The sequence below is a fragment of the Marmota flaviventris genome, chromosome 1, assembly GCF_047511675.1.
Source record: "Marmota flaviventris isolate mMarFla1 chromosome 1, mMarFla1.hap1, whole genome shotgun sequence".
NCBI classification, from domain to species: domain Eukaryota; kingdom Metazoa; phylum Chordata; class Mammalia; order Rodentia; family Sciuridae; genus Marmota; species Marmota flaviventris.
In genome coordinates this window covers 203,993,827-204,010,638 of record NC_092498.1, presented here as the reverse complement: position 1 = coordinate 204,010,638, position 16,812 = coordinate 203,993,827, and the positions used below count along the sequence as shown (strand labels likewise).

The following is a 16,812-nucleotide window of genomic DNA, read 5'->3' as shown; positions in this document are numbered from 1 at the left end:
AAAAAGAAAAAAGTTATTTATTTATTTTTTGGTACTGGGGATTGAACCTAGGGGTGCTTAACCACTGAGCCACATCTCCAACCCTTTTTTATATTTTATTTAGAGACAGGGTCTTTCTAAGTTGCTTAGGGCCTCACTAAGTTGCTGAGGCTGGCTTTGAAGATGCTTCTGCCTCAGCCTCCTGAGCCACTGAGATTACGGGTGCCTGGTGAAAAAGTTATTTTTTAACAACAGAAATATACCACATTAACCTTGAGATGTTGGATGGTATTTGAAAAGAGGTTTACTACTAGAAAGAAGAATTAAGTTGTTCCTTACCTTTTGTGAAACCAAAGTGGAAACATAGCTCTTTTTTTTTTTTTTTTTTAATTTTTATTATTGGTTGTTCAAAACATTACATAGTTCTTGACAATCTGTATACGGGGTAAAAATGGGAGTTCATAACCCACTTGAATCAAATGTATGAAATATGATATGTCAAGAAACATAGCTCTTTTTCCTGCTCAAAATTGGAGGTTTTATCTAGGCGTGATGGTGCATATCTGTAATTCCAGTGACTTGGGAGGCTGAGGCAAGAGGATCACAAGTTCAAAGCCAGCCTCAGCAAATTAATGAGACCCTAAGTAACTTAGCAAGACTCTGACTCAAAATAGAAAACAAATGAAAAGGTATACCGTGTATTTAAAAGAAAGTGTTAGCTGAAGACACAAGCCTGTCTGTCATCCTAGCTACTGGAGAGGCTGAGGTGGAAGTTTCACAGATTTGAGACAAGCCTAGAAAATTTTGCGAGACCTTGTCTCAAAATAAAAGAGTCTGGGAAGTGGCTAATGGTGGAGTGCTTGCCTAGCATGTGCAGGGCTCTAGATTCAATTTTCAGTACCACCAAAAAGCAAATGAAGGTTTTCAACTTTTTCTTCTTTTCTTGTCCCTCTCCCCCTCCCAGTATTGGGGATTGAACTCAGTCTAGCATTTAGCTATATTCTCAGCCCTTTTTATTTTATTTTTTTGGTAGTATAAGTAGTAGTTAAGTGTTATACCACCTCTATCTATCTCTATCTCTCTCTCTCTCTCTCTCTCCCTCTCCCCCTCCCCCCCCCCTCTTTTTTTGGTACCAGGGATTTAACCTAGGGGCACTTAACCACTGTGCCACATCTCCTGTTCTTTTTTTTTTTTTTTTTTTCCTTTTTTGTAATTTTGAGACAGGGTCTCTATAATTTGCTTAGAGCCTCGTTGAAATGCTGAGTCTGGTCTCAAAGTTTTGATCTTCCTGTCTCAACCTCCCAAGTTGCTGGGATTATAGGCATGTACCACCACACCTGATTTTTCCAGTTCGTTCGTTCTTTCTTTCTTTCTTTCTATCTATCTATCTATCTATCTATCTGTCGGGTACCAGGGATTGGACTCTGGGGCACTCAACCATTGAGCCATATCCCCAGCCCTATTTTGTATTTTATTTAGAGACAGGATCTCACCGAGTTGCTTAGCACCTTACCATTGCTGAGGCTGGCTTGAACTATGGAGCCTCTTGCCTCAACCTCCTGAGCCACTGGGATTACAGGTGTGTGACACCACACCCAGGCCAGTTTTATTTTAAGTACACACAGATGTGTGTTTTTTAAGTCTCTTTAAAGCAGAGAGCATGTCTCACATATTAAATTTGCCACAATACCAGTGCTTTGGAGGTATTAGAGAGTGATTGACTTTATTTTTTTCATGAAATGTACCAGTTCTTTAATCTCTTTCTTTTCCTTGCAGTATGTTCATGCAGATGCTCCTACCAATAAAACTCTGTCTGGACTTGTGGTACAGCTTCTCCAGTTCCAGGAAGATGCCTTTGGGAAGCATGTCACTAATCCGGCTTTCACCAAACTCCCTGTAAGTATTTCAGCTTACTATGGTGTAATCTTTAGTTTTAATTTTTTGCAGTATGGAGTATTAAAATTGAAACCAGCGGTGCTCTACAAATGATATACATCCCTAGCACTTTTTCTTTTGAGACAGGGTCTTGCTAAGTTGACTAGACTAGTCTTGAACTTGTGATCCTCCTGCCTCAGCCTTCTGTAGCTGGTATTAGGGTTCACCACACCTATCCTGGTGGCATCTTTGGTTTCCATATCCTTGGTTGTAGCCCAGAGCTCATTTCCTTTTCTGCTGTCAGCTTGTAGAATAAAATAAGGACTCTCAATGGAATTTCAGCTGTAGTGTATTTCTACTTTTCAACTATTGGAAGGTTCTTTTTTAGGGGTGATTTAACATTTGCATTAAACACTGCAACAATCGTTAAAAAGGCTTAACTTAATAATTTACAGTTATAGTTTCCTGATGTCTCTGCTATACCATTTAGACCATTCTTTTTCCTGATTGAATTCTTATCGCTAGGGTCCTATTTTGTGTTTTTGTTTTGTTTTGTACTGGGGATTGAACTCAGGGGCACGTGACTATTAAGCCACTTCCCCAGCCCATTTTGCATGCATATTTATTTATTTATATATTTATTTATAGAAAATATTTATTTTTTAGTTGTAGTTGGACATAATACCTTTATTTAATTTATTTACTTGTATGTGGTGCTGAGGATTGAACCCGGGGCCTCGCACGTGCTAGACGAGCACTCTACCAGCCCCTATTTTGTATTTTTATTTAGAGACAGAGTCTCACTGAGTTGCTTAGTACCTTGCAGTTACTGAGGCTAGCTTTGAACTTGCGATCCTCATTGGGATTATAGGCATGCACCACTGCACCTGCCTTGGGTTTTTTTGTTTTTTTTTTTAATATTTAATTTTTAGTTGTAGTTGTCAATACCTGTATTTTATTTATTTTTATGTGATGCTGAGGATTGAACCCAGGGCCTCGCATGTGCTAGGTGAGCACTCTACCGCTGAGCCACAATCCCAGTCCCCTGGCTTGGGTTTTTAATTTAAGAGATGGGGTCATGCTGTGTTGCCCAGGCTGGACTTGAACTCCTGGTTTCAAGGGGTCCTCCTGCTTCCGCTTCCTAAGTAGCTGGGATTACAGGTGTATGCTACCTTGCCACGCTATTTTGTGGAATTTTTATATATTGTCAGTGGGAAACCTTCTGACTTGTGAGAATACAATTCTTTTGTTCTTAAAATTGGTTCATTTTTAAATTTTTTCTTGTACTTAACTCTTTCCTGCACACTGCCCCCTTGCATTGGGTTTTAAACCCAGGATCTCTCAGGTGCTAAACAAATACTTTTACTATTTTTTTAACATATACATAATTTTTTTAGCTGTCTATGAACCTATATTTATGTATATGTGGTGCTGAGATTCAAACCCAGTGCCTCACACATACCAGTCAAGTGCTCAACCATTGAGCCACAGCTCAGCCCATACTCTTATGATTGAGCCCCCCACTTTTTTGCGGGGGGTACCAGGGATTGGACTCAGGGACACTTAACCACTAAGCCACATCCCTGCCCTATATTTTATTTAGAGACAGGGTCTCACTGAGTTGCCTAGGGCCACATTTTGCTGAGGCCGGCTTTGAACTCTTGATCCTCCTGCCTCAACCTCCCGAGCTGCTAGGATTATAGGCTTGTGCCACCGCACTCGACTATTGAGCCCTTTTCTAAACTTTATTTTGAGACAGGGTCTTACAGAGTTGCCCATGCTGGCCTCAAACTTGAAATTCTCTGCCCTAGCCTCCCAGTTTTCTCAGATCATAGTCATGCACCAACAGGCCTTGCACAACTGATACTTTGATAGTTTGAGCTGGTGAGAAGTAGTGGATTATACTTTATTTCCTTTTAAGATTTGTGAGTTTTGTTGCTTTTGTAGAGAGAAAAATCTGGCATTACTATTTATTTCCCTGTTTTTTATATTATCTTTGATATATTATATATATTGTTTTTTCTTTTTGTGGTGCTGGGGATCAAACCCAGGGCTTCACACATGCTAGAGACGCTCTCTACCTCTGAGCTACACCTCGGCTTCCCCAGTTGTTGAGATTACAGGTATGAACAACTAGCCTGGCTAGTGATTAAATATCCATAGGATATTTAACTCCTGGGAAACAAACCATTTATTTCCAGACTTTAGAGACTAGAAAAAATATTTTTAGGCATAAGCCATAATTAAAAATAATTCATGGCTTAGTGCCAGTGGGACCGGATGTACTTCTTTTCCTCTCAAAATAGTGCTTAAAATCTTCCTGAATGAAGCACCTTGGGAGGCTGAACCAGGAAGATTGCAAGTTTGAGGCCAGTCTCAACAATTTAGCAGGGCCCTAAGCAATTAGTGAAACCTGTCTCAAAATAAAATATAAAAGGGACTGGTTGCTGGGATTGTGACTCAGTGGTAGAGTGCTTGCCTAGTGCGTGTGAGGCACTGAGTTTGATCCTCAGCACCACATAAAAAAATAAATGAATAAAATAAAGTTATTGTGTCCATCTACAACTAAAAATATTTTTTAAAGGGGGGTGGTTTTCCTGGGTACGGTGTTGCATGCCTATAATTCCAGCCGCTGAGAGGCTGAGACAGGAGGATTGCGGGTTCAAAGCCAGCCTCAGCAAAAGCAAGACACTAAGCAACTCAGTGAGACCCTGTCTCTAAATAAAATAGAAAATAGGGCTGGGGAAGTGGCTTAGTGGTTGAGTGCCCCTTTCAATTCCTGGTATCAAAAAAAGAAAAAAAATTGTAAGCTACTACGCTGGTATATACCTGTAGTTCCCATTACCTAGGCTGAATCAGGAAAATCCTTTGAGCCCAGGAATTTGGGGCCAGCCAAGGCAACATAGCAACACCTTGACTCTTTTTTTTTTTTTTTTTAAAGAGAGAGAGAGAGAATGAGAATTTTTAATATTTATTTTTTAGTTTTCGGCAGACACAACATCTTTCTTTGTATGTGGTGCTGAGGATCGAACCTGGGCCGCATGCATGCCAGGCGAGCGCGCTACCGCTTGAGCCACATCCCCAGCCCCAACACCTTGACTCTTGAAACATACACATACACAAAGCTAATTTATTGTTAATACAAGTTTTAGTACTATTTTTTGTAATGTAAGATTGATTATATTGATTAACATTGTAATTTTCTTTGAATTAACAATCTTTTTTTTTAGTTGTATATGGACACTATATCTTTATTTACTTATATTTATGAGGTGCTGAAGATTGAACCCAGTGCCTCACAGGTGCTAGGCAAGCACTCTTACCACTGAGCCACAACCCCAGCCCTGAATTTAGTTTTTAATTCATAAGAGGAAACATAAAAATTATACATATTAGTGGAGTTGTGTGTGGCGTTTTCATACATAGGTACATTGTGTAATGTTTAAATTAAGCTAATTTTTTATGTTCTTTTGGTCATTGTTTACTTTTAAGGTCTTTTTGATTTTGCTGCTATATAATTTGCATTTAACTGTGTCTAGGTGTAGGTTATTTTACATACTATAAGTAACATTTCTTAGTACTGATGTGTTCCTTGAACATAATAATTTATGTCCTTGCCACAAATTTTAAGTTTTATTCTTCTTTCTGTGCTCATATGTCCAATAGCCTGAATGATATTTGTTTTTATTTGATTTTAATTTTATTTGTGTAGGAATTACATATATCTCAAATGTTTCTATTTTGTATTATCTTTGATCATTTTTATATATTACTGATTTTTATTTTTGGGGGGCAGTATTGAGGATTGAACCCAGGGGCACTTTACCACTGAGCTACATTCCCAGTCCTCTCATTATTTACCTATTTATTTATTTATGTATTTATTTTTGTGGTGCTGGGGATTGAACCCAGGTCCTTGTGCATGCGAGGTGAGCACTCTACCAGCTAAGCTATGTACCCAGCCCTTGTTTATTTTTTTAGTTTGAGACATGTTTTCACTAAGTTCCAGAGGTCTTGATAAGTTGCTGAGACTGGCCTTGAACTTAATATCCTCCAGCCTTAGCCTCCCTGGTTGCTGGGATTACAGGCGTGCACTATTGTGCCTGCCTTATACATTACTGATTTTATTTTTTTTAGAGAGAGAGAGAGAGAAAATTTTTTTAATATTTATTTTTTACTTTTCGGTGGACACAACATCTCTATTTTATTTTTTTTTATGTGGTGCTGAGGATCGAACCCAGCGCCCCGCGCATGCCTGACACGCGCTACCGCTTGAGCCACATCCCCAGCCCCTACATTACTAATTTTAATAAGCACTTTTTTCCTATTTCCTGAATGTTTTGTATTTTGTATCCAACCTTTTTTTTTGGTGCCAGGGATTGAACCCAGGGGTGCTTAACTACAATGCCACATCTCAGCCCTTTTTATTTTTTATTTTGAGACAGGGTTTCAGTAAGTTGCTTAGGACCTCAATAAATTACTGAGGCTGGCCTTGAATTTGAATTCCTCATGCCTTAACCTCCCAAGCTGCTGGGATTACAGGCATGCACCATCATGCCTGGTGGTTCTAATCTTATTATATGTTTTATCTCTTTATAATCACTTAATATTTTGTTTCTGGTTCTTTGAAATTTGGTAATCTTGGTTGAGAGCTAGTTCTTACTTTACTTCAGTTATTTTTATTTGTTTATTTTCTTTGAAATTATGGGAGGCCATTCTCGCACGTGATTTGAGTTACCTCCCTGGCTGGGTGAGAGGTGCTTAGACACAGCGGTGTCAGAGCCTTCCCCATCTTTTCCCAGGCGGCGCCTGGCCACTGACCTGAAGACCCAATCGCTGGCCCTGACCTTGGGATGCTGCCTCCCTTAACCTTCATTGGATGGGATTTTCCCTTGAATTTTTTGTTCCCCAATAAAAGCTCACTCCCTGGAGTGTGCTCCCTCTCTCGCTAGCCTCTTCTCTAAACCTTGCCACCTCATTAGGAGGCTGGAGGCAGGAGCTAGGAGAAGCTGTCTCGGAGCTGGGAATAAAGGTAATGAGAGTCTGTCTCTTTAATTAAAACTCACTAGCAATTTCTTAGGCATCAAACCTTCTTTTATGAAGCTTGCGCTGGTCACGTGGCAGATGAAATGAGGTCTGTGTTGCCCAGGCTGGCCTCAATTTTTGCCTGGGCTCAAGCAGTTAGTCTCCTGCTTTACCCTCCCCAATATTCAGCACATGGTGTGTGTCCACTGTACTGGGCTAGGTAGTTAGTTCCTTAAGGTACTTCAGAGGACCTTCACTCTTAGGCATGTCGTTCCTTGGGCATCATCCCAACTTGAAATTTTAAAAAGTAAAATGGAACAGGATCATATTTTTTACCACATAAGATCACTATTTTGACTTTGAATTGTTTTGTTTTTTTCCCTCCTCTTTGATTTTTGCCCCTACAGGTTTGCTTTATTTCTAGGTTTTTTAGCTGCTCATTTAAAATGTCTGGACTAGAGATGTGATTCAGTGGTAACATGCTTGCTTAACATGTGTAAGGCCCTGGACTTGATCTCCAGTATTTCTCAGCCCTCAAAGAAAGTTGATGGAAAGTCAGTTGCCATATATCCAACATTTCTAGTTGTTTGTAGTGGTGAGGTTTTATTGTTATTTAATCTGTCATATGGCTGGAATCAGAAACACTTCTGTCATTTGTAGAATTTTTGTCAGTCTTAAGCATATAAATGGAAATGATATAATTTTTCAGATTTAGTATCTGTTGAGGAATTGACTATAAATTGTATATAGGTGTCTTGTTCTATTCCGTTCAATGTATATTTCTCAGTAGCATGGATCTTAGGTTTTGTTTTGTTTTGGTACTGGGGATTGAATTCAGAGGCATTTTATCACTAAACTAATATCCCCAGTCCTTTTTAATAATTTTTCAATTTTTTTTTTTTTAAAGAGAGAGAGAGTGAGAGAGAGAGAATTTTTCAATATTTATTTTCTAATTTTCGGCGGACACAACATCTTCGTTTGTTTGTGGTGCTGAGGATCGAACCTGGGCCCCACGCATGCCAGGCGAGTGCACCACCACTTGAGCCACATCCCCAGCCCCTAATTTTTCAATTTTTGATGTGCATTTCTCTTATTGCTAGCGATGATGAACATTTTTTCTTTTTTTTAAAATGCCATGCATCATATTACTTGGCTGTGGCTCTTAGCACACAACATCTTTATTTTTATTTTTATGTGGTGCTGAGGATTGAACTCAGCACCCCGCGCACGCCAGGTGAGCATGCTACCACTTGAGCCACATCCCCAGCCCCTGATGAAAATTTTTTCATATATTTGTTGATTGATTGTGTATCATCTTCTGAGAAGTGTCTGTTCAGGTCCTTGGCCCTTTATCGATTGGGTTATTTGTTTTTTTGGTGTTTAGCTTTTTGAGTTCCTTATATGCCCTAGAGATTAGTAGTCTATCTGATGTGTGAAGGGTAAAAGGGTAAAAATTTGCTCCCAAGATGTAACTATTCTAAGATTTTATCTCACTACAGTCAGAATAGCAGCTATTATGAATACAAATAACAATAAGTGTTGGTGAGGATGTGGGGAAAAAGGTACACTCATACACTGTTGGTGGGACTGCAAATTGGTTCGGCCAATATGGAAAGCAGTATGGAGATTTGTTGGAAAATTGGGAGTGGAACCACCATTTGACCCGGCTATGCCTCTCCTCAGTCTATACCCAAAGGACTTAAAAATGGCATACTACAGGGACATAGCCACATCCATGTTTATGGCAGCACAATTCACAATAGCTAAACTGTGGAACCAACCTAGATGCCTTTCAGTAGATGAATGGATTAAAAAAAAAAGTTGGGGGCTGGGGATGTGGCTCAAGCAGTAGTGCGCTCGCCTGGCCTGCATGCGGCCCAGGTTCGATCCTCAGCACCACATACAAAGATGTTGTGTCCTCCAAAAACTAAAAAAAAAAAAAAATTAAAAAATTTAAAAAAAATGCATATATACACAATGGAATATTACTCAGCAATAAAAGAGAATAAAAACATGGCATTTGCAGGTAGCCAATCCCCAAAAACCTAATGCTGAATATTTTTTCTGATTTAACGAGGCTGATTCATAGTGGGGTAGGGAGAGGGAACATGGGAAGAGTAGATGAACTTTAGATAGGGAAGAAGGGTAGGGAGGGGAAGGGAGGGGGCATGGGATTAGAAGTTGTGGTGGAGTGTGATGGACATAATTATCCAAAGTACACATATGAAGACATGAATTGATGTGAATATACTTTGTATACAACCAGAGATATGAAAAATTTGTGCTCTATATATGTAATATGAATTGTAATGCATTCCACTGTCATAAGTAAAAAGTTAATAAAAGAATTCAAAGTGGAAAAAAATAATTTGTGAATTTTTTATGTATTTATTTATTTATGTTAAAAACTTTTTTAAATTGTCAGTAGACTTTTATTTTTATATGTGGTGTTGAATCAAACCCAGCACCTCACATGCTAGGCAAGCACTCTACCACTGAGCTATAACCCCAGCCCTGTATTTATTTTTTAATTTTTTGGGAGGTACCAGGGGTTGAACTCAGGGGCACTCAACCACTGAGCCACATTCCCAGCCCTACTTTGTATTTTATTTAGAGAAGGGGTTTTAGTTGCTTAGAGCCCTGCAGTTGCTGAGGCTGTCTTTGAACTCTTGAGCCTCTCGATCCACTGGGATTACAGCCGTGCCTGGCTTTATTTGTTTTTAATTTTATTTTGTTTATTTATTTATTTTTTATTTGATCTACTTAGTTATACATGATAGTAGAATGCATTTCGATTCCTTGTACGCAAATGGAGCACAACTTTTCATTTCTCTGGTTGTTCTGTATTTGTTTTTTAGACAGGGTCTCCCTAAATTGCTCCCTAAATTGCCTCCAACAGTGTCTTATTCAAATCTGTAATATTTAGCAGAGTGCCTGAAGATGTAGGTACTATAAGAATTTTCTCAAAAATTCAATTATATTGAAGCCACTTAAGAACAGATATAGCTGGGCCATGTCTGTAATCCCAGTAAATTTAGGAGGTTGAAGCAGGAGGATCACAAGTTTGAGCCAGCCTCTGCAATGTAGGGAGGGCTCAAGTAATTTAGGGAGACATGTCTCAATGTAACTCACTGTTAAATTCCCTTTGGATTTTATTCATTTAATTTTAAAATCTCTTTGGAATTCATTCATTCCCTCATTAAAAAAAAAAAGGTAACGTTTTATTCTTGCTCATAATTCAGATGAATCAGTTGTTTCAGTGATACAATAGTGATATGCATGTATGGTTTAAAGAGAATATTTAAGCCCATCTAGGTATTCAGAGAAGACTTGTTGAAATGAGTCTCATTCTCTTCTAGTAGACTATTGCTGTAATTTTTTTTTGTACTTTATTAGTGAAACAAGTACCTTTGACATATTCATGAGTTTCCCTCTTAAATACTTGTGTATTTTCCCAGCTAAATAACAAGTTGTCAGAGGATAAGAATTGCACTCAAATATTTGATTAGGAATCTGTAATGCAGCTCTTGGGATGTACTAGGTATAGTGTTGGGCAAAAAGTAGGAACTCAAAAACCCATGTATCTAAAAATGACAGGCTATCCAGGCAAACTTGGAGAGTTTATTTATCATCTTATTTGGAGGAGTTCATCTTCATAATTGTTTACATTTTTTATTTTAAAAAGTATCATTGCTGGGCATTTGGTGCACTCCTGTAATCCCAGCGATTTGGGAGCCTGAGGCAGGAGTAGCACAAGTTTAAGGCCAGCTTCAGCAGTTTAGCTAGGCCCTAAGAAACTAATCAGAAACCGTCTTAAAATATAAAAGGGGTTAGGATGTAGCTCAGCAGTAGAGTGACCGTGGGTTCAATCCTCAGTACCAAAAAAAAAAAAAAAATTTATTTATTTTTCATTGTAGCAAAATACAACATAAAATCTACCATTTTAATATTCATTTATATTTTTTACAGTGGTGGGGATTGAACTCACACCTTGAGTATGCTAGGCAAGAACTCTACCACTGAGCCACACCCCTAATTCTTCTCTTAGTAATTCATTGGTATTAAGTACATTTATATCATTATACAATCACTATCACCACTGTCCAGCTCTAGAACTTTCTGTGTGTGGTACTACAGATCTAACAACCCAGGTTTACTTTTACCACTGAGCTACATCTCCATCCCAGCCCCTTTTTTATATTTTAATCTTTTATTTTGAGACAGGGTCTCACTAAGATGCAGAGACTGGGCTTAAACTTTGTTTGCCCAAACTGAAATTCTGTACTCATTAAACAGTAACTGGCATTCCTTCCTCCTCTCTTTTTCTTTCTTTCTTTCTTTTTTTTTTTAGTTGTTGTTGGGCTTTTAATTTATTTATTTTTATGTGGTGCTGAGGATTGAACCCAGTGCCTCATACATGTTAGGCAAGTGCTCTACCACTGGGCTACAACCCTAGCCCTCCTTCCTTCTTCTGACCCTGCTTGTTGTCTCTCTTCTTAATGTTCTTCTGAAAAAATTTTTTTTGTGATAGTTTTCAAAGAAAAAAAAAACATGATGAACTTACATTAACATTTCATTTTTTTTTAAGAATTTTAATATCTATTTCTTAGTTTTTGGCGGACACAACATCTTTTTTTTTTTTTTTGTATGTGGTGCTGAGGATCGGACCCAGGCTGCACGCATGCCAGGCGAGCGTGCTACCGCTTGAGCCACATCCCCAGTCCAAACTTTCATCTTATTTAGCCTATTTGATGCTCAGTTTATATTCAGTTTTTACTTATATAGAACTCAACATTTGATTTGAGCTATATTTTTATGTTCCATAATATGCAAATCTCAATTTCTCTTTTCTCTCTTTGTTGTTGTGGCTCTGGGAATTGAACCCAAGGCCTCACACATACTATACAATTGCTCTAGCACTCTGTTACTTCCCCAGCCCCTTTAAAATAGTTTTACTGGTTTTGACTATAAACTTAAATATAGTTTAATGAAAGTTACACTGTTTTGCTTTTCTTTTTTTTTTTTCTCCCTTTCTTCCCCCTGTTCTCTCCTCTTCCCTCCTTTTGATGGAACTCAGGGCCTTCCTTGTATGTATTATTCAAACAACCTAGGTTTACTTTTACCACTGAGCTGCATCCTCAGCCCTCTGCTGTGTTTTAGTGGTTGATAAAATATTATAATTGAGGACTAGGGAGAGAGCTCAGTGGTAGAATACTTGGTTAGCATGCACAGGGCCAAACAAACTAAACAAACTAAAATCTAAATGAAGAAAAATTTATTGATATACTAATATTTCTTATACAGGAAAATTACTGTTGAGTTTTGTATAACTGGAATTTTATAAATTTAAAAAAATATAAATTCAAAATTTAACACTGCAGTATCTAGTTAATTATTTTTTTCCTTTAGTACAATCATATTTCCTTTTGAAACACTTTATGTCTTTTTTGGGGGGAGGGGGCTTTACTGGTGATCAAACACAGGGCCTCATGCATGCTAATGCGTGTGTGTGTGTGTGTGTGTGTGTATTTTAACTCTTGCTTTCACAGCTCTATTCAAAGAGAAATGTTAATATATAATCTTTTTAAGTTTACTTTCAGAAAAATGTTATAAATCAGTTTGTCCAAGAAAGCATTTAAGGAGGTTTATTAAACTGACAGTCATTTATATCTTTGAGTTTCTAAAACTTAGAATCCAGACATGAGTAATTTTGTCAGAATCTTATTTGTAATATAATTTGTATCATTTTTAGGCAAAATGTTTCATGGATTTCAAAGCTGGAGGCACCTTGTGTCATATTCTCGGGGCTGCTTACAAGTATAAAAACGAACAGGGATGGTAAGTTTTTGTATTTATTTGTATGGCTTGATGTGATATTTAAATTAATGTTTCATTCTGTTCTTTTGATTGGTGCTAGAGAATTCTATAAACATTATGATTAAGTGTAAAAGCAAGTTATGTCTTATCAAGAGCCTTATTTTTTTTCCTGAATCCTAGAAAAATACCAAACAACTATTGCATTTATTAGGCAAAAAAAAAAAAATTTTTTTTTCTGTGTGGTTAGGGATCAACTCAGGGTTTTATGCTTGCTAGGCAGTCTACCACCAGGCTATATACCCAGGCCTAAGTTACTCCCCCCCCCCCCCCCATTTTTTCAATATACTTAGACATGATGTTGGGATTTGTTGTTACATATTCATAAGTGCACATAATATAACAATATAATTTGGCCAGTATCATTCCCCAGTATTTTTGCTTTCCTTCTCTTCCTTCCCTCCTTTTCCTCAACTCTACTGATTTCCCTTTGATATTCATGAGACCCTCATCTTTTCCTTGGTATTTTGATGGGAATTGCATTGAATCTGTTTATTGCTTTCTGTAGTATGGCTTTTTTTTTTTTTTTTTTTTTTTTTTGGTACAGGGGATTGGACTCAGGGGTACTCAACCACTAAGCCACATCCCCAGCCCTGTTTGGATTTTATTTGGAGACAGGGTCTCACTGAGTTGCTTAGCACCTCCCTATTGCTCAGGCTGGCTTTGAACTCACAATACTCCTATCTCAGCCTCCAAAGCCACTGGGATTACAGTCATGCACCACAGCACCCAGCAGAATAGCTATTTTAATAATATTAATTCTGCCTATCCATGATCATGTAAGGTCTTTATAAGTTGTTTCTTTTTTTTTTAATATTTATTTTTTTAATTGTAGTTGGACACAATACCTTTATTCCATTCATTTAGTTTTATGTGGTACTGAGGATGGAACCCAGGGCCCCGCAAGTAGTAGGGAGCACTCTACCTCTGAGCTGTTAGACCAGGACGCAAGAAGAGACCACTGACTCCAATTAAAATCAAATTAAAGCAAACTTATTTCGACCGGCCGGGCTGCCTTTCCCTCCCAAAATGGCGGGAACAAGACAGCCCCCCAGCTTTCCTGCAGCCCAGCTTTATAGCCCAGAAAGTTACACAAAGGGGGGTTACAGAACTGTGACAAGCATCACACTAATGGTAGTTTACATTTTTTGCTGGCCCCAACATCAGAATTTATGAGGACCATTAGAGCCTCAGAGAGGGTCGTTGTCTGGCCAGGGAAGGCCAATATTTATGAGGTGTCACTAAAGTTTCAGAGAGGGCTGCTATCTGGTCAGAGAGCCAGGCATGGGTGAGTTCAAGGCACGGGCAGGCATTCCAAGCAGGTTCAGAATTTGCAGTAATTTATAGTAAAGCCGAAATGATCTTTTCATGGCTTTGTGGCGAGATGCCCAATTTTAAGAAAAGATCAGGTTGGGTCTATCAGAGCCACAATCCCAGTCCCTCTAAGTTACTTCTTATACATAATTGAATATAGATAACAAATAGGTGTACATTATTAGCAAATTAGAAGGTACACTCACTGTGAATGTTTTAGTGTGTGTTATGAACTTCTAAGGTACATTATATTCAGAGCTAGTAGTTAGCATAGCTGCCACTAAGCTATATCCCCAGCCCAGTTTTAATGACTTCTGGTGGCCTTGGTTTTAGCTATATATGCCAGGGTTTTTTAGCTGCCTTCTTCATACAAAGCTTCTTACTGACTTTGGACACTTCCCCCACACAACTGTTCTCCTGTACTGATATCTATAGCTATTGTTATTCCATAGCTCAAGGGCATTTTTGTTTGCCTAACTGAAGTTTATGTATATGATCATCAGTTGGACTACCTGGTAATTACTGGCACATTTGTAAAGAGACTGCAGATTGATTTAAGTTTTGAAGTACCTAAATATACCCTCCCCCCTTTTTTGGCAATACTGGGGATTGAACACGGGGCTAAGTAAGCACTCTAACGCTAAGTTACATCTCCAGCTCTTTTTAAAAATTTCATTTTGATACAAGGTCTTGCTCTTTCTGACCTCCACCTTGAAATCTTTCTGCACCAGCCCCCTGAGTAACTGGGATTACAGGTATGCACTATCAATCCCTGCTTTGGTGTCTGTCTTTTAAGTTGAGAAGACTTATCTATTGTACTATCATATTTAAAAAACTGCGTCCTGTGGGCTGTGGTTGTGGCTCAGTGGTAGAGTGCTTGCCTAGCATGTGTGAGGCACTGGGTTTAATCCTCAGCACCACATAAAAATAAATAAAATGAAGGTATCCTGTCCATCTACAACTAAAAATATATTTTAAAAAACCTGCCTCCTGTGATCATCTAGCTTTTAAAAATTTTTAAAACTGTAATAAAGATCCAAACCTGTTTTCTTATTCCAGTATTCACACATGTAACTGAATATAATTTTTTCAACTTATAGTAGACCCCTTTCTTTGCTTATACAGATACCATTTCCAGGCTCTAATTATCTCTGTGCAGTTAATTGCCCTTTTGGAGTGTGACATACTTGACCATCCTCTGGGGATGGTCTCTAGCATTTTTTTTAGCTTGCCATCTTCATTCAAAGCTTCTTACTGATTTTGGTCACTTCCCCCACGCAACTGTTCTCCTATATTGTTAACTTGCTCCACAGCTCAAGGGCATTTTTGTTTGCCTTATATAAGTTTACTTCTGTATCCCTTTCCCAAGTCTATTCAAGACAACTAACCCTCTCCTGAGATAAGGACTTTAATTACTTCTCATCAGGTCCCACCTCCCATTAGTGTTGCACTAGGATTGTTTCTCATACATGAGCTTTGGGGACACAATCGTCACCAAATCATGTTCTAATAGTACTAATTTATAGGTCTAAAAGTGTATTGTTGGTGTGCCCTATCCCCTTTTACTAGCCACCAGTGTATTTGTTGGTATTTTATATTTGCTTATGTTTTGATCTTTGCCTGAGATAGTTTAAAAATATTTTGTAATTATGCCCTTCATTTGCATTTCTATGGGCAAGCTCAACCATCTTTTCATATTCTAAAAGGAAAACAACTTAAATATTCTTTTTGGGGGCTGGAGCTGTGGCTCAACTATAAATAAATAAATAAATACATAAATACATAAATAAATAAATATTCTTTTTGTTTTTTAAGATTTATTTTTTAGGGTGGCGAGGTGCTGGAGATGGAATCCAGGGCCTTGCATATGTAAGGCAAGTACTCTACCACTGAGCTACATTAAAAATCCAGCCTTAAATATTCTTGGTAATTTAAAAATAAAATCTTTCATTGATCTGATTTCTTTCTTTTTTTTTTTTTTTAGTTGTAGATGGACACAATATATTTATTTATTTTTATGTGGTGCTGAGGATCAAACCCATGGCCTCATGCATGCGAGGCAAGTGCTCTACCAATAAACTACAACCCCAGCCAGCCCTTGATCTGATTTCTTTATTTAAAATTTTCCTAATACCCATGCATTTTAAATGCTTCTTTTACTTATATAGTATACCGATGATTCTGGAAAGCTTAAGTCTATATTATTAAATCATTATTTAGCAAACCATTTTAGTTAATTATTGTGGAAAACCTATTTACAAAGAATAATACAGTGAATCATCAGTTACCATCATACATTTTTATCTTTACATAATTTCTTTTTTTTCTTCTTTCTTTTTGATACTTGGAATCGAACCCACGGGTATTATACCACTGAGGTACATCGCCAGCCCATCTCTTTTTTATTTTGAGACAGGGTCTTGCTTAGTTGTCCAGGCTATCTCTAAACTTGGATTCTGTTGCCTTAGCCTCCTGTGTAGCTGGAATTATAGTCATGTACCACAGCGCCTGGCTTATATAATTTCATCTATTAATATTTTGCTAAGGGATGGGGTTGTGGCTCAGTGGTAGTAGGCTTGCCTAGCATGTGTGAGGCACTGGGTTCGATCCTCAGCACCACATAAAAATAAATAAAATGAAGGTATCCTATCCATCTACAACTAAAAATATATTTAAAAAAACCTCAGCACCACATATAAATACAAATAAAGGCCCATCAATAACTAATAAAAATTAAAAAAATAT

General features: G+C 37.9%; 1 protein-coding gene across 3 annotated transcripts in view; it reads left to right on the top strand.

Moving 5' to 3' along the window:
• Positions 1-16,812, top strand: part of Smarcc1 (SWI/SNF related BAF chromatin remodeling complex subunit C1) — a 142,073-nt gene that overhangs the window by 6,888 nt on the left and 118,373 nt on the right. For all 3 annotated transcript variants that reach the window (XM_027932048.2, XM_027932047.2, XM_027932049.2), the window contains exons 2-3: positions 1,756-1,875; positions 12,632-12,717. In XM_027932048.2, the coding sequence (XP_027787849.1) occupies positions 1,756-1,875; positions 12,632-12,717 (206 nt within the window). The remainder of the gene's footprint in view (positions 1-1,755; positions 1,876-12,631; positions 12,718-16,812) is intronic.